Genomic DNA, 26,725 nt, shown 5'->3' on the forward strand with positions numbered 1-26,725 from the left:
TCCTGGTCTGTGCTGAATTAATCAATCTCAATTGGGATATTGCTCAAATGCTACAATAGGCCTTAAAAAGTCTTAGTGATGAGTTGTTCAGTGGAGGAGTGATGAAAAAGGGACAAGCTGGCGTTCCTGTTGCTGATCGCCATCCAGTGACCTCTGCTGGGTATGTATGGTCGTTAAATAATGATACAACCTGATTTAGTTGAGGCCTCTGCTTACACTTATTGTTGAGGCTCACACAGACAGAATGAGCATTTTGCTGAGATTACTCTTGGCGCATCTATGGTACAGCACATCGGCGTTAATGTGCGGCACTGCATAACTTTCAATTTTTTTCTAGTTTGACATATTTTTCATTTTAGTACAACATTAATATAATGATAAATGAAGTAAACTTAATGTATATTTCAGTTTTTAAATGCACTAAGATTTAGTTAAAGATTAGCAATTTAACACAAGCATCTTCTTTCTGTGAATGAGCACCAACAACAGGTGGCACAGGCTGTGGAACGCGCAAAGCAAGTGACCATGGCAGAGTTGAACAGCATCATCGGGGTACGTGGGCTTCCCAGTCTGCCTCTTACAGTGTGTATACCCATCTTATTCACTTACTTTCAATTGTATATTTGTGTGTGTTGGTGCTTTAGGGTAATATGCTTTATGTATGCAAGAACAGTTACATCTTCATTACGTGAAGTATTAGGATTTTGTACATAAGATGATTTTGTCCTGAATGCTGTCTAAATGGACATCTGTCAATAAACTTTAGCAATTGTATTTTCTAATGGGCATTCAAATTTAACCAGTCAGTATGCCTCTGACCAAGTCATTTTCTTACGTCTCTTCTATATACTTACGACTGAAGTATCATGTCCAGACTGTCAGTCTCATAATTCTTGTCAAATGAGCCATGCAAATACTGATGCTTCTGCGTTCTCTTCCTTCCCTCAATATATTAGCAATCAGAAATGAGTGTTGAAAATCTTGATGTTTTCTGTCTTGCTGGAACAATCCACTGTCAGAGGTTGTCCTCTTTTAATTTTCTTCACGCATGAAAGGATTTAGCAAATTCAAATTACTCATTTATCAATTTATGTTAATTGCTCGTGTGAAGATGCCCTGCTGATTTTTATAGTTCTCTGAGACACTTTGTAATGATAATTAGGCATGCCGTTGTAAGGATTAACTGGCAAAGACCAATGACATCTTTAGACAAAGAGACCAGTTAATCCATCTGGGCTCAAAATTACATTCCGACTGGAGATTGAAAAATAAAAGCTGTGGATTAGTGCTGATAAAAGAATTGGACACAGCTTGAAAAGTTTTCTTTCATCAGTTTCTCAGTTGTAGATCTACAGTCAGTTTGCTTCTGGTAAACTATTGGCAGGCAATTAAGTGAAATAAACTAGTAGGGTGACCTTCATTTTCTCTCATGATTTTGTCCCAAAACAGCATCCATGTGATTATTTATAGAGTACAGTTTTTGTGCTGTTTTACATGTATGACTATTGAGCCTGACATTAAACGTAAATCTTCCCACACATTCCTCTTACGTTCTAACCCTCCTTCCTCACCTGTGCTCTTTTCCCTTTATCCCCATCACCTCCCTTTAACCTACTTCAGTCTCATTTTATTAGAACTACAAGTCTTTTTTATGTTCGTGTCATCCCATGCTTGTCCCAAATTGATTTTATGCCCTCCATGAAAGCACAGACTCTTGTAATAAGTTATGTTTGCATACTCCTGATTCATAAGCAATGCTGTGCCTTTAAAGATACGGACAGTCGACTTTTGCGTGAGCTGAAGAGTAGAGGTGGAGGTAGGCACTCTTTGTGATGGAGATGGCATAAAGTTAGATACTGAACTCTTAACAGGAATTCACAGTTGCAAACAGTGTGATTAAGCCTGAAATGGTAATCAGGGAGTGGAAGTAGGTGATATCCAGCGTATGAAGTTTCTGCTAGGAGCCAGATGATGTTGGCTTTTATCTTCCTAATATTTAACTGCAGAAAGTTGCTGCTTATGCATTAATGGATATCTGACAATGCCTGATTTTACTGTCACTGTGCAAGGCACAGAACTGGGAAAATCTCCCATAATGTTTCTTTCCTGATGTGATGAGATATAAACAACTGATATTAAAGAACAACATTCCATAAATCTGTTTACTTCCCCACCCCAAGTCAAAATTAATAATTAGCACCAACTTCAATAGATTGATAAATTGGCATCATTTTTTAATCTTGTGCTTATGCTCAGCTGTAAATGTAGTCGTAATTCATTCTTTTCAGTTCTGTGCCTAATTTTGAAGAACAAACACCTCAAAACATCCATTCTGCCATTTCTGAACAGTGTGTTTTGAGAAGAACTGGTTTTAATTCAGAAAACAGTAAAATATCCTTCTGAACTCAATTATCAAGACCTTAAAAAAAAATCCAAAATTGCCTGCTGAGTAACACGGAAGCTTTATGAATCCTGTTCCACTCTGTTCTTTGTTCTATATCTCTGTCAAAAATCAGATAGCATTTTCATAATTATCCCGTGTAGTATAATTAGATTCATGCTTTGACACATGCATCATTTTACTTGAAAAGGAACTGGTGTATCCTGACGAACCAGAACAGCATAAAATTGGGCTGACAAATCTCAGGACCTTTGCTCCATCATTGAACATGCAATGTGTCAACCTGTCTCCCAAGGGGAAACAGACAACAGAAGTCTATCTATTTGTATTAACAGCAGCTGCACTGCAAATAAATGCTGATCCATTTTATGGCAGCTGCCTGCATTGCGAAGGGACATGACCTAGTGTAAAGGACAATGGGGGTCATGCACTAAAAAACACCGATAATCATACTAAGAATAGATTAAGCAAAAGTTCTGGCAAAGCTTTTTTTCAGAAGGACCAAAGTTCCTTCGATTAGTAGAGAATCCAAGCTCCTAAACTGCACTTCCTTTTAGACTGGTTCCATTTCTCTCTCCTAGCAGACTAAACATTCATTTTGTGACTGTTGCTAATGATAAGCAGCTTGATTAGCAATTTTTACAATTAATGTACAGACAAATCCCTAAAAACGTTAATAGAATTTAACTAGCATTGTTATGTAAAATTAGGCATCCTGTTCTTCATGAAAGAAGATATCATGATTGGATTTGATGAAGGATTAATAGATGTTGGTGTACTTTCCCTAGCCTTCTGCCACCCATCCCCACATGCTTGCTGGCCCTATGTTCCTCAGTTGTAATAGCACCTTGCTATCTGTATTGTGATGAGATTCAAGAACAGAGTTAACCTGTTGTAGGTTTATTCTGCAGAGTAATCAATCTTCTGAACCATAAATAACCAGACTGAGGGTGTGTGATGAGGACAATACTAAGCAGTTGTGGCAAGAATTGCATTTATATTTTTAAAAAGACATTTGGCTTTGTAAGTACCCGATCGACAATGCATAATGGTTTGCTAGTGAGTGGTGTTTAAGGGGATGGGGGTGTGGAAGGAATGAAGCTAGGGAAAAGAGAAAGAGGAACTGAAGTTTGCTTGTAAATCTGGTTTATTTTGTTTATTTGGGTTGTTCAGTGCAGGCTGAATGCTTGAAGAAAAAACGTATGAACACTTAAGGCACCAAGACTACTTGCAGTGTGTTTAAGAGAATAGATGATGTCCAGTGGTGAATTGCTCTTAATTACATTAAACAAATTCACAAGCACTGAAATCTTGTTAGAATGTTCTACTCCCTTCATATTTCCCATTGTAGTTTTTTAAATAAGGTTGAACATAATTATTCCCATTCCCAACTTTAGAATGGATGGAATGCTAGTTAAATGAAGGATTTGTTATTGCTCATTTGACTTCCATGAAAAGTCTATTTTTAAAAGCTGATTGTGAAAGCAGTGAATTTTGCAAAATTTGGAATCTTGTAAGTTAAAACCAACTGAGCACATGTTTTTGACATCAGTCACTCAAAATGCTTTTGGGAACTTCTTTTAATTTTATGGTTCCTGGCTCATGCAATAATGCAAAATTAATTTGTCTCTCTTCTGTATAATGATTAGCAGGGACAGTTGTATTTCCTATTTGTTTCAAAAAAAAATTGTACCCAGACTTCTGAGTTGTGCATTCTAATGATTTCTGCTAGTGCCTGGTTGCTTCATTTCTCATTTTCCTTTACCTACCTTTCTAATCTGTATGCTTGGTCAGTGATGCAACTGCAATCGTCTAGTAATTTGTAAGAAAAAGGAAGACTTTGATTAGACCTGATGGCCAAGTTCAATTAGCTTATTTTTGCTTATCCGATTCCTGCAATCCTGACCTTTTTTGAGATAACATTTTAGGCTCTCTTTCTTTACATTTTACCCCTCCCCGAAATGAGCAAGGAAAGTGTTGGTTATTGTGTTTTGTGTATAGGGTTGTGCATTTACTAGGTTTTTTTTAGTTCTTAGGACATGGGTGTGACCCATTCCTTCATGGTTGCCTTGAAGGCATTGAGTCCAGACCAGGTCAACTTTACAAACTTCTCAAATTTCTTCAGGAATCACTTGGGTTTTTACAATTAGCAGCTTGAGGGTCTTTTTCTGGAACTAACCAACAATTTATCAGGTATAAAACTAAATTCAGTATATTTCCCAAAGCAAAATTTGAAGTTAAATGCTCTGAGTAGCTAGTCCAGAGCCACAGTCACTGGGCTACCATACCTTTGTTGTATCAAGTGGGCAAATATGTATTTTAAAGTCACTTAATGCAGAAATCTGCAGTGTATGTAATATTTTGATACCTGGGTATATTAATTTTTTTAAAAACTGTTCCTTCCAACCACTAAGTTTTTTTTTGTCAAACCATCAGTTGATCAAGATTTGCATCTTGGCATCTGACAAACCCAGTGTCTTGTGTGAGCAGCATAAATTGCCGTTTTTGCCTGTGATCAGACTGGGTACTGCAACACCACTTCCTTTCCAAAAGTGTTTCCACAGTATAAACATGAAAAGCATTTGAATAGCCTCCAAACAGTTGCTTTCAGCAGACTGTGGTACTAAGTTCAAGTGGTCTTATTTTGTACTGTTTGCCTGGTAGTTCAAATAGAAACTTGCCAGCTGTCTTGAATATTTGAAATCTGAGTACTGTGAACCATTATTTAATTCTGCACCTCCAGTAACCTAAATGCTGGTTGGACAGAATTAATCCTATTATCCCCAATTCAACTGGGGAGACAAATTAGCCTAATGCACTTGGTGTTTGCAATGTAAAGTTTTGTTCTTCTTGAGTTCTACTGCTGAAGGGTTATATGTCCACATTTTAGTTATTTTTATAAAGCCTGTTGTTAATTGCTGTCAGTCAGCTGCCTGTACATGCATCACTGCTTCTTCGAAAGAAATTGGACACACCACTTAAGTAGTGCAGTAGTAGTTGTAACTGGTAATAGGACAAAGTTGATACTTGGGTTGCAATGAACATGCTTCTAATGGCAAGTGTCCAATTTTTAATTAAGTGCTAATAAGCATGCCTGGTGGACCATAATGCAGACATCAAGACAGAGCTGGGCATCTCTGCCCTCCTGCCACACCCCCCCTCCCCCCACCACTCCCTGCACAAGCTTGTTGCCTATCACTCAAATTCCCAATCAAAATGGGTGCAAAATGAATTATATTAATGTGCTTCAGAAAATGTACTGTGTCAGTGTTCTGGTATGGAGTTTTAAAGAAATCATTTCGATATTGTGATCTCATTCAACTTTGTTTTAAAAGCCATGTATATTGCAGTAAGATTCACAGACTTCTGTGGAGGAAAAAAATTGGAAGCAGATTTTGTCTACATTGATGCCTTTAGTTTAATGGGCTGTTACTATTGTGTGCTATGTTATGTTTTGTATAGCTATATTTTTTGTGAAAAAACTCTACATTTTATTGCATGTTGCAACCTGTTGTTTTGTGTTCTATAAGTAACGGGATAGTGTTTCTGCAGTGGGTATGAACAATGACTTTGGTACAAATTGCATCTGTTTTGAGATGTGTTTCTTCACCGGCCTTCTGTTGACTCATTTACATATCACCAAGCACGATATCTACTATAAACCAGCAAAACTGGGCATTAAAATGTCATTTTTAAAAATATAGTAACTCAGTAAAAATCCAGTTACCGCTCAAATGGGTTGTCACAAAAAGCAATCAGTATAAATCAACCACCTGTGATAATTATTCTAAACTATTGAAAATAACAAACAAAAACTAGCTAGATGGGGGTACAAAATCATTCAAACTATATCTGTTAGTGTCCTTGCATCCAATGGTTCCTTTCTTTTAAAAGAGCCTCCTTGTCACTGGGCTAGTAATTCAGAAGTCCAGTCTAATGCTCTGTGGACATGGGTTCAAATCCCTGCAACGCAGTAGATGGTATTAAACTCAAATTTATTTGCACCCTCAAATTACTTTTTAAATTGGCTCCACCTTTTTTTTGCAGATCAACACCAGTAAGCTGGATTTAATGTTATGAAGATTCTTAATGAGGGAGCCAGATTTGGCATAAAGATGATTATTTAGATCCTGGTCTCCCAGAAACTAAGTTGAAATCAAACCAACATAAAAATCTGTGTAGGAACTTTTTAATTCATTTGTGCAATTTAAATAAAATCATTAACATTAGGGCCCAGATTGTCCCCCTCCATTCGGGAGCACAGAGACCAAACATGTCGAGCGTGGACCAACCCAACACTGGGGGGAAAAAAGAAGTACAGTAGTTTGAATTTTCATTCCAGAGAGACGGTCTTGACTAGAAGTCAGAACAAATTTGGTAGCTGCTGGCTGCGGATGCAGGCTTGGCAGAAAGCTGCCTCGTGTCAAGCACTTTAAATGCATTAAAAAATGAACCAAATAAAACCAGCCCTCACACATTCTCCATTCCACCTCATGACCTGAAAATCCCCGTACTCCTTGTATCTCCTATGCCAACTTTGTGCCACACCATGCCTCTAAGTATGCTACCCTTTGTCTTTCTCCCTCTGTGCCAATTCATTTAATATTCACCATAGGCAAAACTCAGGAATCATGCTGACATAAAATAATGTGCCTATTGATGTCGCTATTTTAAAATCTCATTTAAAAAAAGCACATTGAAATTGCTTTGACTAATCTCTTACGAAAACAAATATTTTTATTCTATAATCACTTGGGGTTGTCTAAATCAAACTGCTTACTTAAAAGGCACCATACTGTGATAATGCTAGGTTGTTAAATTAGTCATGTAGCACAAATCATATAATAACCTTCCAGCATATATTAACAGACAGTGAAATATCAAGCACTGATTTTTTTTTTTAGAACTCCACATCTTTTTAAGAAAATACACAAATAAAGCCTCGCAGACTTAAATCCCTTGACAGCTTTGACAAATTTCAATGAGCTTTGAGAGTTTGTTGATAGCTTGGACAGTTCCAATGAATTTATGCATTTTAATACATCATTATTACTTTTAACAATCCCAAAGGATGTCTTAAATCTAAGTGTTCTTGATTTGTATCCAAAGTGCTACCATACCTCATCAAAAGGGTACCTGGTATGCAAGCAAATTCACAAGGATAAGACCTGGTCTTGCTTGGTGTGTATTCTGCATATTTCCAGTTTTGGATACCTAATCACATGGGTGGGAGCAGCTGCTGATTATTATGAGCTGCTGCATACATGAACCAGGAATGTGTTCAGAGACTGCCCCAATTCCCCCTGTGAAAATTCGGACGTTGAGTATGGGAGCACGGCCTCTGATCGGACCGCTGCTGGCATTTTTGCAGCGAGCATCTCCATCTGCACAAAGATTGAAGCCTCAGTTCGTATTTTCTTGCTCTAGAATCACCCTAATGCAGCTGTAGTCCAAGTGGAGCTTTTGGAATGGATAAGAGTCAAAATTCAAGTCTGAATATTAAATGTCGGACTTCGCAACTGCTCAAATAAAACTTATAATATTTCAAAGTAGACTAAAAAGCCGAAAGCAAACTTTGTATCAAACTTTGTGACTTCATTACTGGCAGCGTGTGATTGCATCCAGTCGAGACCGCAAATCTGTCACTGTTAACATGTGAATGTTAATCCATTATAGGTGAGGAAATTGAGCAATAGTATTTTGTAACTGCTGTGTTAATTCTTCTTACTTAAGTGAAAAGTTTACTTTATATTTGTTGCTGAACTTTGTACAGAGAACTTCTTGCTGAAATAACTATATTTTGTTGTCTTCTCTCCCTGTTTCTTATTTTGCTGGTAAATTATGGTGACCTTTAATATGGACAGCAACAGCAACTTCAGGCTCAACATCTGTCTCATGGCCATGGACCTCCAGTGCCTCTCACTCCTCACCCTTCAGGACTTCAGCCTCCATCAATCCCCTCGCTTGGTAACAGTGCAGGTCTTTTGACGTTATCCAGTGTTTTGGGTGGACAGCCCCACCTTTCTATGAAAGATGATAAGAAGCACCATGAATCGGACCACCACAGAGGTGAGAAGCAAGGCAGGCCTGATTAGAAACTTATCGTGAATTTCAGTCTGCTCACAGCTAGGTTCTTTCTATAGGTTTCAAAGTCAATACAAGATGCAAAAAAAAACCCCATAATTAACCAATTGCCGAAACAATCAGTTTTTCATTTAATCAAAGATTTAAATTGAATGTCATCTTCTGAATTTTACAAAAATGGTTTCCTGTGCTGTATTATTACCCATAATACAAATGCTACCATTTTGTTGGTTGTCTACATTATAATGAGCAGTATTGCAGCACAACTCATTTTGAAATAGGAGCATTGGACAACTCCTCCCTTAAGGGGAAGCTGGAGGGACGATTATGATGATTTGGGTCCCATTCCAAACTTGTTTCTCGATGTCATTTGTGCCATCCTGCATTAATGCAGCAAATGTTATAATTATCTCATAGAACCCCTACAGTGCAGAAGGAGGCCATTTGGCCCATCAAATCTGCGCCGACCACAATCCCACCCAGGCCCTATTCCCATAACCTCACACATGTGGAGCAAGAGTGTTACGTTCCACAGCATTTGTGGCAATTGTAATGTTTATCTGTAGATTGATCTGAAGTTTCTTTGCTGGTTGTTCCAGAGTATCTTTCAATGTGTGGCAAGTGATCAACATTGAACAAAGGCCCATGTCTACAAATAAATAAGCTGCTATAGTGGTAATATCAGAAAGAGATCAATCCTCTTTACCACATCATTACAACATGGCTGTTTTATTAAAATTGATTCACTTGGAAAGAGGAGGGGGAAGCCTTCCATTCACAGCATTTGAGAATTAGTGCAGCTGTGATTAATGGTGCATGATTTAGATGGGAATAATACAATGTTGCTTACTCTGATAACATATTATTCATTGTTCTCCTTTTGTCTGATTAATAATTCCTCTTGGAATAGGTAAACCTTAAATTAGCTTTTAATTTGTCACTCACTTTTTGCAACAATTGCCAATCCATTGTTCAACGGATTTATTATTCTGATTATTGCACCAGCTTCATTTTTAATTGTATTGGCTTGGATGATTGGGGCAAGGAATCAAATGCACTGATGCATACTTGTTGGCATTGACATCTACTATTTTTTTCTTCTTTTCCCTTGCCCGGCTCATTATCTTAACTGTTAAATTTACAAATTCAAAACGGGTGAGACAGAGACACCTTTGTCTGATAATCTTTACAAAAATTGAAGTAATTTCAAGTGTCTTAATCCACATGTCTTGTCAGGTAACATTTTGAACATTCGCCTTAAGTGACATGCTTGTGGTTTTTGATTGGAGTTGTTCATTGCAAGCATCAGTTTCCCACTTTTGCACTCCCTATTGCCCCAAGCTCCATGGCCCCAGAAATGGCAGGGGCCAAGAATAATCTTATCTTTCAGATGCAACTCACAGCTGGGCCTGTTGCATGGAAGATATGCAATTATTTTAACATGTAGACAAACACAATACTTGCTAACAGCAGCAAAACAATTTAACCTAATACAAAGAAAGCAACTAATGTACCAAAGTCAAACAGCAAGCCAAGGATACTAGCTTGGGACCATTCTCTCCCTTATCTGCACCACCGCCCCCCCACCCCCACCCCAACACACACACACACCCCAAAAAAATATTGGAAATGTAGAGGTACAGAATGATGGTGACATTCTAAACCTCTTCAAGAATAACTATTCATCAGAATGAATACAGGATAAGTTGCATGCCTTTTGGCTCCTTTTGTCAAAAAAGCCTTCTACCAGACTGCCTTGCTCCTCTTGATATGTCGTGTCTTTATGTCTACAACTTACTCAACCTGATGCACAAATGTATGCTCCTGAGTACAATAAATTGCAGTGCATCTTTTTCACCATATATCTATGCAAACTTTCCAGAGCCAATAAACTGTTTCAAAAAGTGAACTTTGCAATTTGAAGTGCAATATGATTTTGTCTTTTTTGAAAGACAGCTTTCACAAACAGTGGCGTCAGTTATCTAATCAATGGGATTTTAAAAAAATCTAGATGAAGTATCTATCTCAAGAAACGCACAATGGCATTGTCAATAATAATCAATTTTTGTTTGTGTCTGTTAACAGACAGTTTAGTCATTAATTGATAACAGTCTTAATAGTCGAAAATTAGTACAAAAATATTCCCATCAATATGATCCCATCAAGTTTACTTGATTCACAAGAAGGATTCTATGATTTTAATGCATGTAATGACAAGCAGCTACAAATGTGTTTTCTGTGTTCTGTACAATGCCAGATATATGGAAATTATTTTTTAAAAATTAGTTTTCTTGAACAAACCTGTCATGTGCGAACTCAGACGTTTTTCCTATTCTGATTAGATCCATAGTAGTCAGGAAAACAAGCTAAATAGGTCACTTGCAGATTAGCTTAAATAGTCAAAATTGTTATTGCAAAGAGACACTTGTATCTAACAATGTTGTCACTGTTTTACCATATAACCTTCCTTGCAACATGTTTGGTCCTTTTTTGTAATGAATATTCAATACAGCTAGCTACCTGAAAGCTAACGTTCTTCTTCCCATTGTTTCTTTTCTGTTCCTCTGCCCCACAAAGAAATCAAAAACTACAGCTATCTGAAATCGTTGTGTCCTTAATAGCATTGAGAATTTTTGGATTAGGCTTTTAAATTTTGTATTATGAAGTTTTTTTATCCTCTTGGTGATGAATGGAGTGATGTAAATGGTGTTTTTTTTATATAGTTTGAAATGTCATTTATGTATTGTATACTGAATACATTCTGGAAAGATTGTGAGAGAGCACATTGTGTGCATTGGACCAAAAATAATGTTAGTTACTTCCACTAATCTAAACTATAAAACAAATGGAAAACAAAACAAGCTTTGGTTCTATCTTTCTTTATTCCCATTCCTCATTTTCTCTTCTCTTTCCCCTACCCCCGCCCTTAGTTTAGGTTTAAATACAATCCAATAATTGTAAGACCTTTTCACATAATGATATTGAGATGGGCGGGATATATAGACTGTAGACATTTTTGTAAAGGCAAGACTGTTTTGAGCCTAAATGATTTGGCCTGAACTTAAGTGGATCACGCTGCAATATTTCTGGCTTCAACTAATCATGTACAGTCGATTGTTGCACTAGCAAGAAGCAAGTGGGAGTTGCTTGTATTCCTAGCACACTTCCTTCATCGTTTTATTGCCCACAGCATTTTTTTACTATTACTTATAACCAGAAAGGGTTTGAAGGACAATGCGATCACTAGAAAACCATCCATACTGTTTTATTTAAGTGTGTGCGGGGGGGGGGGGGGGGGATAACAAACTTGATGTTGCTAGGTTTGCAACTGTAGTCATGTTAAATCATTCTGCTCTGTTAAATTGAACAGTTTTCTCTTTATATAAAAAAAAACTTTGTATTAAGATCAATGTGCTGTGAATCCCTTTAATTTAATGAATACGAATTGCACTTGCTGAATAACTCTTGTTGCCATTTTAATTTAATAACCCAACAGTAATTTATTCTGTCATTGGTTCCAAGGCCAGGGGTTGTATGCAAAGAACTGATGTACCTATAATGTTAAAATACAAGTGGAACTTTTAAAAGAAAATGTATTAGAAATGTGCAATGAATTGAATGAATAAAAGCTGTTGTGAAAGCATCTGTCGGCTTGCGTTCTAATTTTCTTTTTTCTTTGTTTCTTTTTTTGCCTTTGTATCTGAACCACCATATCTATGCATTTTGTGGTTACTGTGGAAACAGAGAGGGATCCAGGCACAGTAAGTACTTCTGAATATCCCACTTCCACTATCTTTATTTTTTTTTAAATGTCCAGGTAGTAAGGCAAAATATTTATCAAATGGGAGCAAGTAAAACATGAATTATTTCATTACAACATCTGTCAAATTTTCTTTGCCATCAAATAACTAGTGCTGTCTCTTCACATTCTTTTAAATTTACTCTGTTTACTCTGAATCTTAAGTGACACAAATTGGATGAATATTTGCTATCCCCTCCATTTGGTTTATATTCCTTTCCTTAATTATACTAGATTGCGGCAGTGCATCAAATGTTAACCAATATGTACCATCACTCCTTTCAATGGTAAAAGGTTATTGGGAAGAAAAATTCACTTGGCCATGCTTTGGGTAAAACTGTGGGTGTTTCCCATATCTATTACATTGAATTTATACTTTGAAATGTATAAATTCATGATCAGTCATGCAAACTTTACAAATCTGTTCAAATTTTACAAGTGAATACATTGTTTGGAGTTGCACGAGGGTCAATTGCAGATTCAATTCCTGTTTACAGACTATTTCCTTAACCATCAGTTATGAAGGTGCTGTATCAACAAAGTAATTCCACTAACTGGAATGACTTCTGCATTTTAGTTGAGTCTGCAAATAATGTTGCTGTTCCTGAAGGTTTACCTTGCTGGCAAAAATAAGATGGTAAATTTTTCATATTTGTACTGAATTGTAAGTTCAATTAGTTCATCGTTAGCTTTATAGACCTGGTTAATGAAATTTAATTACATAAATTAAGACAAATCAGAGGCATTTTGTAGTCTTGAGGGCTCTTACAGACATACAATTATGAACAAAATTTGAGAGCCATTTTGTCATGGAAAAAAAACATTTGAATAATCCAGTGCTCATTTTGATGTTCCATAAATACTTCAAGAAAAATAGTAATACCCAAGACTGCTGATGCCATTTATATTGTGGATTAGATTCCTCAACCCTAGAACAACACACATGGTCATGCGAAAGTTTTCTTGGACATTATCTTAGTGATTTTTTTCAAAAATCTCTACCTGCTATTGATGGGAAAGTTCCATTGTTTGTGACCATACTGTCAATCTGCAGTCCAAAATAAAATAAAGTTCAGTATAATGGATCTTTTAACATGGTCCAGTGGTGGCAGCACAGTCTCATTAACCTCCTGTGAAAGCTCATGATAGAAGAATTATTTGTATATTTTCTCTGCAGGAGAGAGAGTGTGTATGATGGTTACTCCTTGCTTTGTTAATAGATTAGTAGTCAAAATTGACAAGTATTTTAACTGCAAAAATTACACCAAACAGTTGTTTTTTTCTTTGTATGTCATTACATTCAGACATCTACCTGAAGTGCTCATTATTGTAGTGAAGTTGTACAGGAATCATATTTACACCATTCCTTTTGTACCTCATGAAATTAAATGGGAATTATTGCACACGATGACCTGAACTTTCTAAATGCTGCTTCGGTGATTTCTTATTGGCTTCCTATCATGGGAAATATTGATAGGAAACTGCTCAATCTAGTACACTACATAAAATCTGTTAAGGACTGCACTTTTCCTGAATTCACACAAACAACCACTTGATTTTTCTTTTGTGACCAAATCTCCTTTGAGCTTGAAATTTGATTTGCCATCTTTGATTATAGGTAAATTTGCTTAAGTGTATTTAATTAAATTTCAAATGACCCATGAAGCTTGAGCTGCATGGACCTGACACACATTTAGGTGACTACACTTAACAAAGCACTTGATGTCCATGGGTTTACGTCTGGAGAGCTTAATGACTGTGCTGGTGCAATTGTCATGCTTCAGATATTCATTCACCATTTGCTTTCTCACTGTTTGGAGATGATGTTGTGATAGCTGTGAAATGTGTGTGTGTCGGCACTGCCTGACAGCAAGTTGTGGGCAGGTGAAAGTTCAACAGCATTGGACTCTGCAGAGCTTGTAGAAGCATAACCCATCAAGGGTTGGTACCTTTGTATGCTTTTGAGGTGATGCTTGGTGTGCATGTGTGTTTATCCTGTAGTTCATGTTGTATCCTTTGTAAACATTACATCATATATTTTTAAAAAGAATGTACAATAGTGCTGATGCTGTTAGCAGATGCAAATCCTGAAGCAAGTAATTAAAGCATTACCATTAGACCAAATTGAAGTCAACTGAAAGTGGCAGGTTACAAAGCTGTAATTTTAGGGTTAGTCTGAGCTGCACATTTGAACTTCTGGAAAGTCACTTAGCTTGACAAGTTTTAATTATGAAGGGAATTTACAAAGTAATTTTTCTTACCTTTCTGAACTGCTCAAATATGACGTACGTATATTCTATATCGAGAAATGCATCAGAATTCTGCCACCCCGCCTGCCACGAGAATTGGAGCGGGCAAAGGGCAGACAGTGGGAAGGTCCGTTGACTTCAGTGGGGTTTTTCCAGACTCGGGTTGAGCAAGGCTGTAAAATCCTGCCTGCAATCTCAGACAAAGCTACACTATTCTAAATCTGGTACCACTTGAGCAGAGTTAATTTCTGTAGTGTTCTATTCAGCATAAACCTATGTGAGTGATCTAGTCTAATTCCACTTTCATGCTCACTTCTCATTATTTCTAGCTGGCTGTGTTTTTTTTCTTGTATTGAGTTTGAGTGTAGCTGACAAGGCCAGCATTGTTGCCCATCCCTAATTACCATTGAGAAGGTGGCAGAATATCACTGGTCCATGTGGTGTAGTGCTGTTTGGGAGTTCCAGAATTTTTACCCAGCAACTGAGAAGGAGGGTGACTTAAGTCAGGATGGTTTGTGGCTTGGAGGAGAACTTGCAGTTGGTGATGCCCCCATGTATCTGCTGCCTTGGCATTTTAAGCTGTGGAGGTTGCAGATTTGCAAGGTGTTCCTAAAGGAGCATTGGTGGGTTGCAGCAGGCATCATGTAAAGTATACAGCTGTCAACTGTGCATTGGTGGTGGTGGTGGTGGGAGTGAATGTTTAAGATGGTGAATGGGGTGCCAATCAAGCTGGCAGTTTTATCCTGGATGATATCAAGTTTGAATGTTGTTGAAGTTTCACTCATCCAGAGAAGTGAAGAGTATTCTATCTTATTTCTGACTCGTGCCTTGTACGTGATGTGATGCAAATGTATCTTATCAGCTCAAACCTGAACATTGTCCAGGTCTTGCTGCATGCTTTAGTATCTGATATTTTGCATTCATCAGCAAACATCTCTAGTTAGACCTTATGATGGAAAGAAAGCAGCTAAAGTTGTTGGGCTTTTCTTGGACACTACCCTGCAACAATGTCCTGGAGCTGAGATAATTGGCTTCCAACAACCATAACCATCTTCCTTTGTACTAGAAATGAGACAACCAATGGAGAGTTTTTTCCCCAACCCCCATTTGTTTTTCTAGGCCTGCACATTTGGTCAAATGCTGTTAAGGGCAATCTTTCATCTCACCAGTGGTGTTCAGCTCTTTTGTCCATGTTTGGACTAGGGCTGTGAAACAGGCAGAACCCAAACTGAGCATCAGCAAACTGATTATTGCTGAGTAAGTGCTACCACATAGCACTGTTGACGGCATCTTCTGTTACTTCGCTGACAATCACAAGTAGACAGATGGGCTGATAATTGGCCAAATTAAATTTTGTTCTTTTTGCATATAGGACAAACCTTGGTAATTTTCCACCATGCTGGGTAGATACCAGTGTTTTATCTGTAATGGAACAGCTTAGTTTGGGGTTTGGCTATTTTGGGGCACAAGATTTCAGTACTGTGCTAGGTTATTGTCTGGACCCATGGCCTTGCTGTATCCAATATCTTTGGCAATTTTCTTATCAAGTGAATCAAATTGGCTGAAGATGGTTTTCTATGATGACAGGTCCCTCCAGTGGACGATGAGAAAGAACACCTACACTCAGCCAGGGATTGAAGATGGTGGCAAATGGTTCAGTCTGGTATTTTGCACTTATGCTGAGCTCTCCATCATTGACGATGGGAGTATTTGTAGGGCCTCCCCTTCTGCTGAGTTTAATTGACCACTATCATTCGTAGCTGGATGTTTGTTCTTTTAATTTTATTTATTCGCGTCGGTTTACAATAACACTGCAATGAAGTTGGTGAAAATCCCTTAGTCGCCACATTTAAGAGTTTGAAGCAGAGAATTTTTCATTCTGGTCATTTTCTAATGCAGCTGCAGCATTATTTTGTTAAGGAATTCAGTTAAGCAAGCACTGTGTATTCAAGAGAACATTAGATGTTTTTCTGGTTTCAAAACTAAATGGATTTCAGGGAGAAAGTGTCTAGATACCTGTGTAAGAACGATGAGCTTTTTTTAAAAGACATATTAATCTTTTCCCTCAGAGCATCTCTAAACTTCCACTTCTCTTGATTACAGCAACAGGCATTTGTGTATTGTTTCAAAGCCTTTCCAAAAATGAATATTGGTGACTAGACTTGAAACAGTAGACTTTTGATATTTTAGCTTATTATGGCCAAAGTTCTTCTATCAATGGATGTGTTTCTGAGCAACTGAGGGACCAGAAATCTACCCATCTCAGCCTTCTCTAACTTCATAAGCATTGAAGCTCACCTGGGGAAAAAGAGCTGGAGAAGAAACGGCAAGGTGGGAATGAGAAAGTGGATCTGGAGGAAGCATGGTGTCCCAGCTACAAGGCTGTAAATTTATTCAAGAAAACTTCTGCATTGCACCAATAGTCCCTTTTGCTATCTCTTCTGGTCCTTGCACCCTCCATATCCCTTAAACAGTACAAACTCATGGTGGTACAGCAACTCAGAATAAGTTTACTATTCAAACACATCATCACGCAATTCAGTCTGAGAATCTAACTGCTGACTGCAATCTCTTGGTGTGGGCAGGGGCAATGTGGCCTGCCTGAATGCCTAGTAGTAATGACACTAGAAAGCTGATAGGGGAAGAATTATGCATTTAATAAGGACAATATTCCACATTCCTCCACAAGAACTGAAATAATAGGAACAGTAGACCATGTGAACCTTGGAGCCTGCTGTACCATTCAATGCAATTTAATCATTGCTGATCTTGGGCTTCAACTTCAATTCCCTGACTATCCCTTATATCCCTTAATTCCCTGATGCACCCAAAATCTATTTATTCCAGCCTTAAATGTATTAAATAATGGAACATCCACTACCCTGAGGTAGAGAATTCCAAAGATTCACAATCCTTTGAAGGATGTAATTTCCCCTCCCCTCAATCCAAAATGATAGTCTCAGGGCCAATGTTGATGTATTTTAGACTTCTTGACCAGTGGAAACAATCTGTGTCCAGTCTATCAAGCCCCTTGAGAATTTTGTAAATTTCAATGAGATCACCTCTCAGTCTGTCAACTCCAGAAAAAATGGACCAAATTTACTCAGCCTCTCATATAGGACAATCCTCTCATTCCAGAGACCAATTTAGTGAACCTTGGCTGTACTACTTTCAATGCAAGTATTTCCTTCGTTAAATGTGGAAACTAAAACTGACGCAGCATTCCAGTTGTGGTCTCACCAGAACCTTGTACAACTCTAACAAGATTTCTTTATTCCTATATGCAGTTCCCTTGCAATAAAGACTAATGTGCCATTTCCCTTCCTAATTGCTTGATGGACTTGCATGTTAATTTTTTTTGTGTTCCTCGTACAACACATCCCAATCTCTGAATGTTAACATGTAGGAGTTTCTCACCTTTTTTAAAAATTTCTGCCATTCTACTGTTTCAACCACAATGAATTTCTTCACATTTCCTCACATTATATTCCATCTGTCATCTTGTTGACCATTTACTTAACTTGCCTCTCTATCCTCCCAAAACTTACCTTCTTATCAAGTTTGGTATCATGTATTGTAAATAATTGAGGTGCCACCACTACTCTGTGCCTGCCAGCTTGGGGAAAAAAAAGTCCCATTTATGCCTTCTCTCTGCTAATCTGTTAACTAATCTCCTACCCATTTTAATGTATTACATCCAGCTCCATGCACATTATCTTGCCTATTAACCTTTTGTGTGGCATTCCACTGGTTATTTACCTTATCAATTACATACTTTTTAACAAATTAATTGTAGATTTTTTAAGATTTGTCTTCAGTAAAACCATGTTGACTTGTTCTAATCATACTATGCTTTAAGTGTATTGTTAACACTTCCCTGTTAACACTCTCCTTCCTTACTTGAAACATGGAATAATATTTGCCAACTTCTAATCTGGTGGGATCTTTCTTGAATCCATCAATTATGAAAAATCACAGTTAATGCATCAACTATCTCTGCAGCTATCTTCTTTAGTACCAAGGATGTAGATCATCAGCCCCTGGGCAGTTGTTGTATTTTGGTCCCTTAAGTTTATCCAGTAATTTTTCTATAATATAAATTTCCTTTTTTTTTTCACTCTTTTGCCACCTATCTCTGGCATCAAACTTGTGTTTTCTACTGCAAAGTCAGATGCAAAGTATTTGTTCAATACTGCTGCCATTCCCTTTTCTTAAAGTTAAAGTCCATCCTTGAGTGTGGAACTTGGTTATCAGTCTCTGCTCAGCGATGTGCTGTTGTGTGAGCAGAGACTGATAGCCAAGTTCTGCACACATGAGGACAGCCTCAACTGGGATCTTGGGTTCATGTCACTATCTGTAACCCCTACAACTTGCCTGGACTTGCAAAATCTCACTAACTTTCCTGTCTGGAGACAATACACATCTCTTTAACCTGTGCTTAATGCTCTCTCCACTCACATTGCCTGTACATTTAAGACTTGATTAGCTGCAAAGATTCACATTCCAATCATTATTCTGTTATTTGAGTTTGTGTCTTTATATACCCTGTTTGTGAACAGATCTCCCACTCGCCTGACGAAGGAGCAGTGCTCCGAAAGCTAGTGGTATTTGCTACCAAATAAACCTGTTGGACTTTAACCTGGAGTTATGAGACTTCTTACTGAATGCAATTCTAACAACACTCAAAGCTCAAAAGCATCTCCAGAAAGAAGTCTGCTTGATTTAACATCCCATCCATCAGTGCACAGTGGCAGCAGTATGTACTATCTACCGGATGCATTGCAACAACTCATTAAGGCTTCTTCATCAGCACCATCCAAACCCATGAACTCCACCACCTGAGAAAATAAGGGCATCAGGCACATGGGAATACAGCCAACTGCAATTTCCCCTCCAAATCTCACACAATCCTGACTTGGGACAATATTGTTACTCTGCCAGTGTTACTGTCACTGGGTCAAAACCCTGAATTCCATTTCTGACAGCACTGTGGGCGTACCAACACATGGAACTGCAGTCATTCAAGATGGTGGTTCACCACCACCTGCACAAGAGTAATTGGGGACCAGCAATAAATGCTTGCTTTGCCGGCAATGCTCATATCCCAAGAATGAATTAAAAGGTCAAAGACAAGATCCCACATGGGAGACTGATTGAGAAGGTTGAGGCACATGGAATTCCGGGAAACTTGGTGAGATGTACCCAAAATTAGCTTAGTATGGATAACAAAGGGTGGCAGTAGAAGGCTGTGTTTGAGAGATTGGAGGCCGGTGTCCAGTGGCATACCACAAGGTTCAGTGCTAGGTACCTTTATTGTTTGTCATCTATATCATTTAGGTGTATAACAATGTGGGGGGAATGAGAGGCAAGTTTGCAAATGACACCAAGATTGGTAGGGTGATTAAGGGTGAAGAAGAGGCCATAGGTTACAGAAAGATATAAACAAGTTTGACAAGAGCAGTGGCAGATGGTATTTAACCCTGATAAATGTGAGGTGATGCACTTCAGAAGAGGTAATAAGACAAAGGAGTATTTAATGAATGGTAACATACTATGAAGATGAGAGGAATAGATGGATCTTGGGGTACTTATTCACAGATCATTGAAGGCTATAGAGCAGGGGAATAGGGTAATTAAGAAGGCATATGGGACACCTGCTTTTTTTAGTTGTGGGATAGAGTATAAGAGCAAGGAACTAATGTTGAAACTGTATAAAACATTGGTTAGGCCACAGCTGGAGTACTGTGCACAGTTCTGGTCACCTCACTATAGAAAGGATGTTATTGCACTACAAGGGGTACAGAGAAGATTCACCAGGATGTTGCCTAGGATGGAACATTTGAGTTATATGGAATGACTGGATAGGCTTGGATTGTTTTCTTTAGAGCAGAGCTGAGGGGGTGACGTGATTGTGGTGTGTAAGATTGAGGGGTATAGGAAGGGTGAATAGGAAGCGCTGTTCCCCTTGGTTGAGGAATCAATCATGAAGGGGTATAGTTTTAGGGTAAAGGGCAGGAGATTGAGAGAAGATTTGAGGAAGTAAAATTCACTCGGTGGTGAGAATCTGGAATGCATTGCCAGGGAAGGTAGTGGATGCCAGAAACCTTACAACCATTAAAAAGTATTTGAATGAATTCTTGAAACATCAGAACATTCAGGGATGTGGGACAAGTGCTGGAAAATGGGATTAGTGTGACTTTAGTTACTGTCAATGCAGACATGATGGGCCAAAAGTCCTGTTCTGCACTTTACATCTCTGACTTTATGACTAAAAATAATGGCAAGGGTGATTGGTAAGTGGCTGCTAAAAGTATTTTATCTCACATTGAGGGGAAGAATGAGATTTAGGTGAATTGGGAAAGAGGATTGATGACCAAAAACTCTGACACATCATCCTTCAGCCTTTTGAGGAGCTTTGCTCCTGACATGCCCATGATGTCACCAAATTCTCTCTGGGAATATGATGTGGATATACTCTCACTCCTGCTCTGCGTGCCTGTTGCTTTTTGTGGGATTTTGTCTTCACTGGCAAGGCCTACATTTATTGCTCATCCCTAATCAACTTTGAAGGTGGTGGTGAACTGCCTTCTTGAACCGCTGCCATCCATGTGGCAGAAGAGTTCCCTTGTTCGTTATGTAGGCAATTCTGTGATTTTGACTCAGAAATGATGAGTTTTACCTCAGGATGGTGTATGACTTGGCAGGCAACTTGCAGTGATGGTGTTTTCTGTGTCTGCTGCCCTTTCCTTCTGGATGGTAGAGATGCTGGGTTGAGGAAGCATTGGTGCATTGCTGCGGTCCATCCTGTGGGTGATATTCACTGTAGTCATTGTGCAAGGGCAGTGGAGGGAGTAAATTAGGTGTTGACCAAGTGGATTGCTTTGTCCTGAATGGTGCCAAATTTTTTCAAATGTTGCTACAGCTGCACCCACCAAGGCAAGTGGATAGTATCCCATCATACTTGTGATCTGTAAGAAGATGGGACCTCTGACATTCTCTAGACAGGTTCTGTAGACATGTGGCAGATTCAGTTAAGTTTCTAATCAAGAGTGACATTCAAAATTTTGATGGTGAAGGGTTTGGCAATATTAATGTAATTGAAGTTGAAGGGAGATAGTTAAGTTATCTTGTTGAAAATGGCTATCGCCATTTTGTCACAAGAATTTTACTTTCCACTTAGCAGTTTCAACCTCGACACAGACATGGACTGCTTCATTATCTGAAAAATTGGAAGTGCAGCTGAGCACTTTGCAATCTTCAGTAATCCCCCCACTTTTGTCCTTATAACAGAGGGAAAGGTCATTGATAGGAGTTGGGACTAAAATACTGATCACAAAACCTTGCCAACCGATAAGATCGTTCTTCGCCCTTCAAACATCCAAAATCCAGGGGAAGAGGATATCTCCTCTGCTTCCTGCCATTTTCTGAAATCTTGAATTGCAGGTGCCTGTAGCCAAAATGTACCTCCTTTTTAACAGTGACTGGAACACTCACCACTTCCACACTGCTTCAGTTATGCCAGCTGCCACTTAAAAGCTTAGCTATTCCATTCAAATGAAACGCAGGGACCAATTTGGGGCTTTTAATTGTCCCCAAGTAATCAGTTGCGCACTTTGAGCATGCCAAACATTTGACCCTGAGAAATAGCTTGAAACAATTTTACCCCAGTGCCTCTTGGTGACATGAATCCCTTTTCTGCCAGTGGATCATCCATTGCCATTTTAAAAAAATGAAACTTAGCTTAGGTTCTCTGCATGTTGAAGGAAATTTAGTTTGCTGTGGTTTATGTTCTTTTTGCTTTCTGCTTGTATGACAAATTACCCATGACGTTTTAGAGAAGCTGCTTTTAAAAATTCTCCGACAATTTTTTGCAGCTTCATACTCTAATGTGACTATGATCTGCCAGTGAAAATCCTTAGCTTGCTTTGTGCTGTCCTAATTGCTCTTCTCATGTGTATCAAGATCATCTTTGAAAATTACATCCTTTTAACGCTTGAACATATTTTGTTCTTTCCCATATTATGTTTCGTTCATTAAGATGCAGTTAGCCACACATGCATAAAGCGTATCATAATGAGTATGTAGGTGAATTAAAATGTCATAATTTGCACCAGGTGCAGCATAGAATTATCACATAATATTATTTGGAGCTTAATGACTATCTAATTGTTTAAATGTGCAGCACACCAAGTTATTTATCAACACTATGAGCTTATTCGTGCATTAACCACATTATGCTTGGGTTAGGCTAGTGAGGATAAATGAGTTGTCATGGGCTTCAGGTCTGTTTTTCAGACATGCTTCCTTTATTTCTTACAGCCGGGAAAGTATTGGTCCCAGGAGGATTGGTGTGGCAGCTGAGGAAACATATCTGAATAATAGACATTATATTCACATTAGGGAGCCTGCCATCTTGCTTGTGATGCACGATTGGGTTTTCTTTTCAAAAGATGATTTGCGTTTGCCACTTGAGGTTTTTCTTTTGAATTCTGTTGGCAAGAGAGTCAGCTTGAGAGTCCAGATTAGCCATTATGTAGGCTTCAAACCACACAATTCACAATGACAGGAGGTAATGCGATGTTAAGCATTGAAATGCTTTTTAAGTAATAGTTGGAAAAATATGTGTTTAGTTTGCTTGGCCAATTTAGTAATGGGAACACTGAGCTTCTTTTAAGGAATTTCATTATGTAAAGTTAAATTTTGTTTTGTTTCTGTTAATGCAACATGTATCAGTGCTTGAGGAAAAGTCTCCTGTCTGCATTACACAGCAAATTATCTTGACACATTGCTAAATAATGGAATAATGAAGTAATCCTCATCAGCTCTTGTGCATAAATGAACTTAAGTGATTTATAGTAGCATGATGTCTCTTCCCTAAATTGATTTTTCTTTCAATATTGTAGAGCAGATGAAAGTCTTTATTTTCCCCCTTTTGCCTCCATCTATCAGTCATTTGGTGTGGTCTAGGTCATACCGGTGTCAGATTCTCTGCAAGGAGCTCTAGACCAGCTGAGTCCCACTCTGAATTTTTTTAATTTATTTTTGAGCTCTTGACAATATACTGTACCTAAGGTGCTTGGTGTATTGCCTACCACTGTCTTAAAAAGATAAGCTGTATTTAATATTGTTACGTGACACAAGTAGCTCCATAATACAATGTTCTATTATGGTTAACCACCCCTGTTTGTCCTGTAGGTAAGTTCCAGCAAAAAATAGTCGCTCAGATAGTTACACAAAAAAGTGCACTAACTGGGAAAGAAGTTACAACGGCCCCAGCCAACATGATGACCCAATGTCATCTGCTGCATTTGGAGGCAAATTATGATATCTTAAATACTGATTCAAGACTGAGACTGTAATTTTGGTTTGCAATGCCTTGCCATTTAGATTCTGAGATCAAGCTAGGAATAACATTTTGTCATACAGGCTAGATATTAAGCTTTGAAGGGAGGAATTGAGGCCAAGATCACTAGTCTTTAAGAAAGCACTATAAGCCAAAGAAAGAAAAAAATGGAAAATTTAAATTGCATGTTAAAAGTTGCATATTTAATTTGTCACAATAGATGACATTCTTTGAGAATTAATTTTTAGAATCATTTTTCATAGAATACCTATCGTGCAGAAGGAGGCCATTGGCCCCTTCAAGCATTCATGAACAAGAATCCCACTCAGACCCTATCCCTATAACCCCTAAATATTTGCCCTCTTAACTCCCCTGAAACTAAGGGTCAATTTAGCACAGCCGATCAGCCTAACCCATATATCTTTCGAGTGTGGGAGGAAACCAGAGTACCTGGAGGAAACCCATGCAGAGAGAGAGTGTGCAAACTCCACACAGTCACACAAGCCTGGAATTGAACCTGGATTCCTAGCACTGAGACAGCAGTGCTAACCAGTATGCCACCCCCAAATTGATCTTTATGTCTTGCTGATTTTTTTATAATCATGGACCATGATCACACGAAAAGGTGAAAAGCAAAACCAGTTCTAATTTTTATTTATTTACTCCAAACAAAGATCACCAGTTGAGAATGCTGGGACTAAGTGACAACTCTGCCATGAGGTGACACTGAAGGGGAAGAATAAGAATTGTAGAACTATGCCTGGAATCAATTGCTGCCACATGAAATACCAGAGGGTTTTACAAGGCCAGTTCTAGTTTGCTCATTCCAGCTTACAGAAAAGTGGAGTGCCTATCTAGTTACAGTTTACATAGGCATTGCTCCATTCAGCTTTGCCTTGTTTAGTGTTTGATATTCAGTGAGATCATGCCTGATGCAATCATTGTTGTAGGTTGAAAAAGTTAAGAAATTAGTCTATCTATCAAGCCCAGAACCGGCTGTGTTTTATGTCAGGGCATCATTTGGGGTTGAACTAAAAGTGAGACTATCGGTGCTTGTAATTATTTATGTGAAAATGGCACAGCCATGGTACAGTCAGAAATGCAGCTAAACATCCAAAAGGTGCTATCTCAGATGTACTGCTACTGCATAAATTTCATGAAAATGGCATTTTGTGATCTGTCTCACTACTGAAGTGTATTGAATGTCTAAGGTTGCTGTTTTTGGACAGTGAACTGAACTCGCCACAGAAAGAAATGACTTGTCCAGTCTCAGTACCTTTCCAAAGAAATTATAGGTTGGCTGGCATAATTTAAACTTATCTAGCACTGAAAATTAGCCACTACAAATGCCTAATTCTTTCAGGTCTAATTGCTGTTGGAGATGTTAAAAATGTAAATTTTTATTAACTTTTTTACTTTTCCATTTGTCTCTTTCATCTTTCTTGATCCAATCTTTCTTTGCCTCTGCTTGTTTCTGTTTCTGTACCTGCTTTGACATTGAATTCACTCACTCCAATTTATCGTCCTTCTCGATCTTGTGCTGTTCCTTTCACAACCCTTCAATCTGATGGGTAAGGCGACACACATTTTATTATCCTTTGCAGCCATGTCTCAGATATCAAATTTCCTGCACTGATTCATTATCACCTTGTGCTTTCGACATCTAGCGACATTAAAGATTTAAAAATCTACACGTGCAATGTCAAATCTAACCCCAATGGCAAATAGGATGGCAGGATGGCATGGTGGCATAATGGTTAGCACTGCTGCCTCACAGCATCAGAGACCCGGTTTTGATTCCAGCCTTGGGTGACTGCAGAGTTTGCATGTTCTTTCCCGAGTGCTCCGGTGTCTTTCCACACCCCAAAAATGTGCAGGTTAATTGGATTGGCTATGCTAAATTGGCCCTAAGTGTCCAAATTTGAGTAGGTTTGGTGAATTAACCATGAGTAAATATGCAGGATTATTGGGATAAGGCAGGGAGGTGGGCAAAATGGCCTCTTTTGGCACTGTGGAAATTCTAAAGTTAGATGTTATGCTGTAGCAAAATTATGTCCCAGTACTGATGCAATGATCCAGTCTTCAGGAGATAAGTCATTTAAAAATGCATTTATTGTGAAAATTCGCTGCACGGAGCAACGAAGGATACATGTATTTTACTTCAGGTTTTAGGTTAGCTGTAACTTAATAATTTACTTCACTTTAGTTTCAAGTTAATCCTTTGTCCTAGGAACTATATGGAACAGTAGTAATATTAGTATTTGGGACCTACGTTTGAAACCAGACCAAATTTCCAGCATGAAAATTTGTGCTGGTTTCACAAAATTTGTCAAAAGCTATTTCTCAGGGAACAGTGCTGGAACACTTTACTGTTTGTAATTATATATAAATGAATTGGAGGAAAATGTAACTGGATTGATTAGTAAGTTTGTGGACGACACAAGTTGGTGGATTTGCGGATAGTGATGAGGACCGTCAGAGGATACAGCAGGATATAGATCAGTTGGAGACTTGGGTGGAGAGATGGCAGATGGAGTTTAATCCAGACAAATGTGAGGTAATGCATTTAGGAAAGTCTAATACAAATAGGAAATATACAGTAAATGGCTGAACCCTTCAGAGTATTGATAGGCAAAGGGACCTGGGTGTACGGGTACACAGGTCACTGAAAGTGGCAATGCAGGTGGAGAAGGTAGTCAAGAAAGCATATGGTATGCTTGCCTTCATCGGCAGGGGCATTGAGCTTAAAAATTGGTAAGTCATGTTGCAGCTTTATAGAACCTTAGGGCGCGATTTTACCATTTTGATCCTGAAAGTCGATTCTGGGTGTAGTACAGATCTGATTCAGA

At 38.3% G+C, this 26,725-nt stretch overlaps 1 protein-coding gene across 3 annotated transcripts in view; it reads left to right on the forward strand.

Annotated features, from left to right (window-relative positions):
- The window catches only part of LOC145343058 (transducin-like enhancer protein 1), a 99,681-nt gene that overhangs the window by 39,799 nt on the left and 33,157 nt on the right, over positions 1-26,725 (forward strand). The window contains exons 6-8 of one of the 3 annotated variants that reach the window (XM_080188857.1): positions 478-582; positions 8,266-8,470; positions 12,230-12,246. In XM_080188857.1, the coding sequence (XP_080044983.1) occupies positions 478-582; positions 8,266-8,470; positions 12,230-12,246 (327 nt within the window). The remainder of the gene's footprint in view (positions 1-477; positions 583-8,265; positions 8,471-12,229; positions 12,247-26,725) is intronic. The other 2 variants (XM_080188858.1, XM_080188859.1) reach the window with 2 other exon arrangements.

Source organism: Carcharhinus amblyrhynchos, chromosome 5 (assembly GCF_965287045.1).
Source record: "Carcharhinus amblyrhynchos chromosome 5, sCarAmb.v2.hapA, whole genome shotgun sequence".
NCBI lineage: Eukaryota > Metazoa > Chordata > Chondrichthyes > Carcharhiniformes > Carcharhinidae > Carcharhinus > Carcharhinus amblyrhynchos.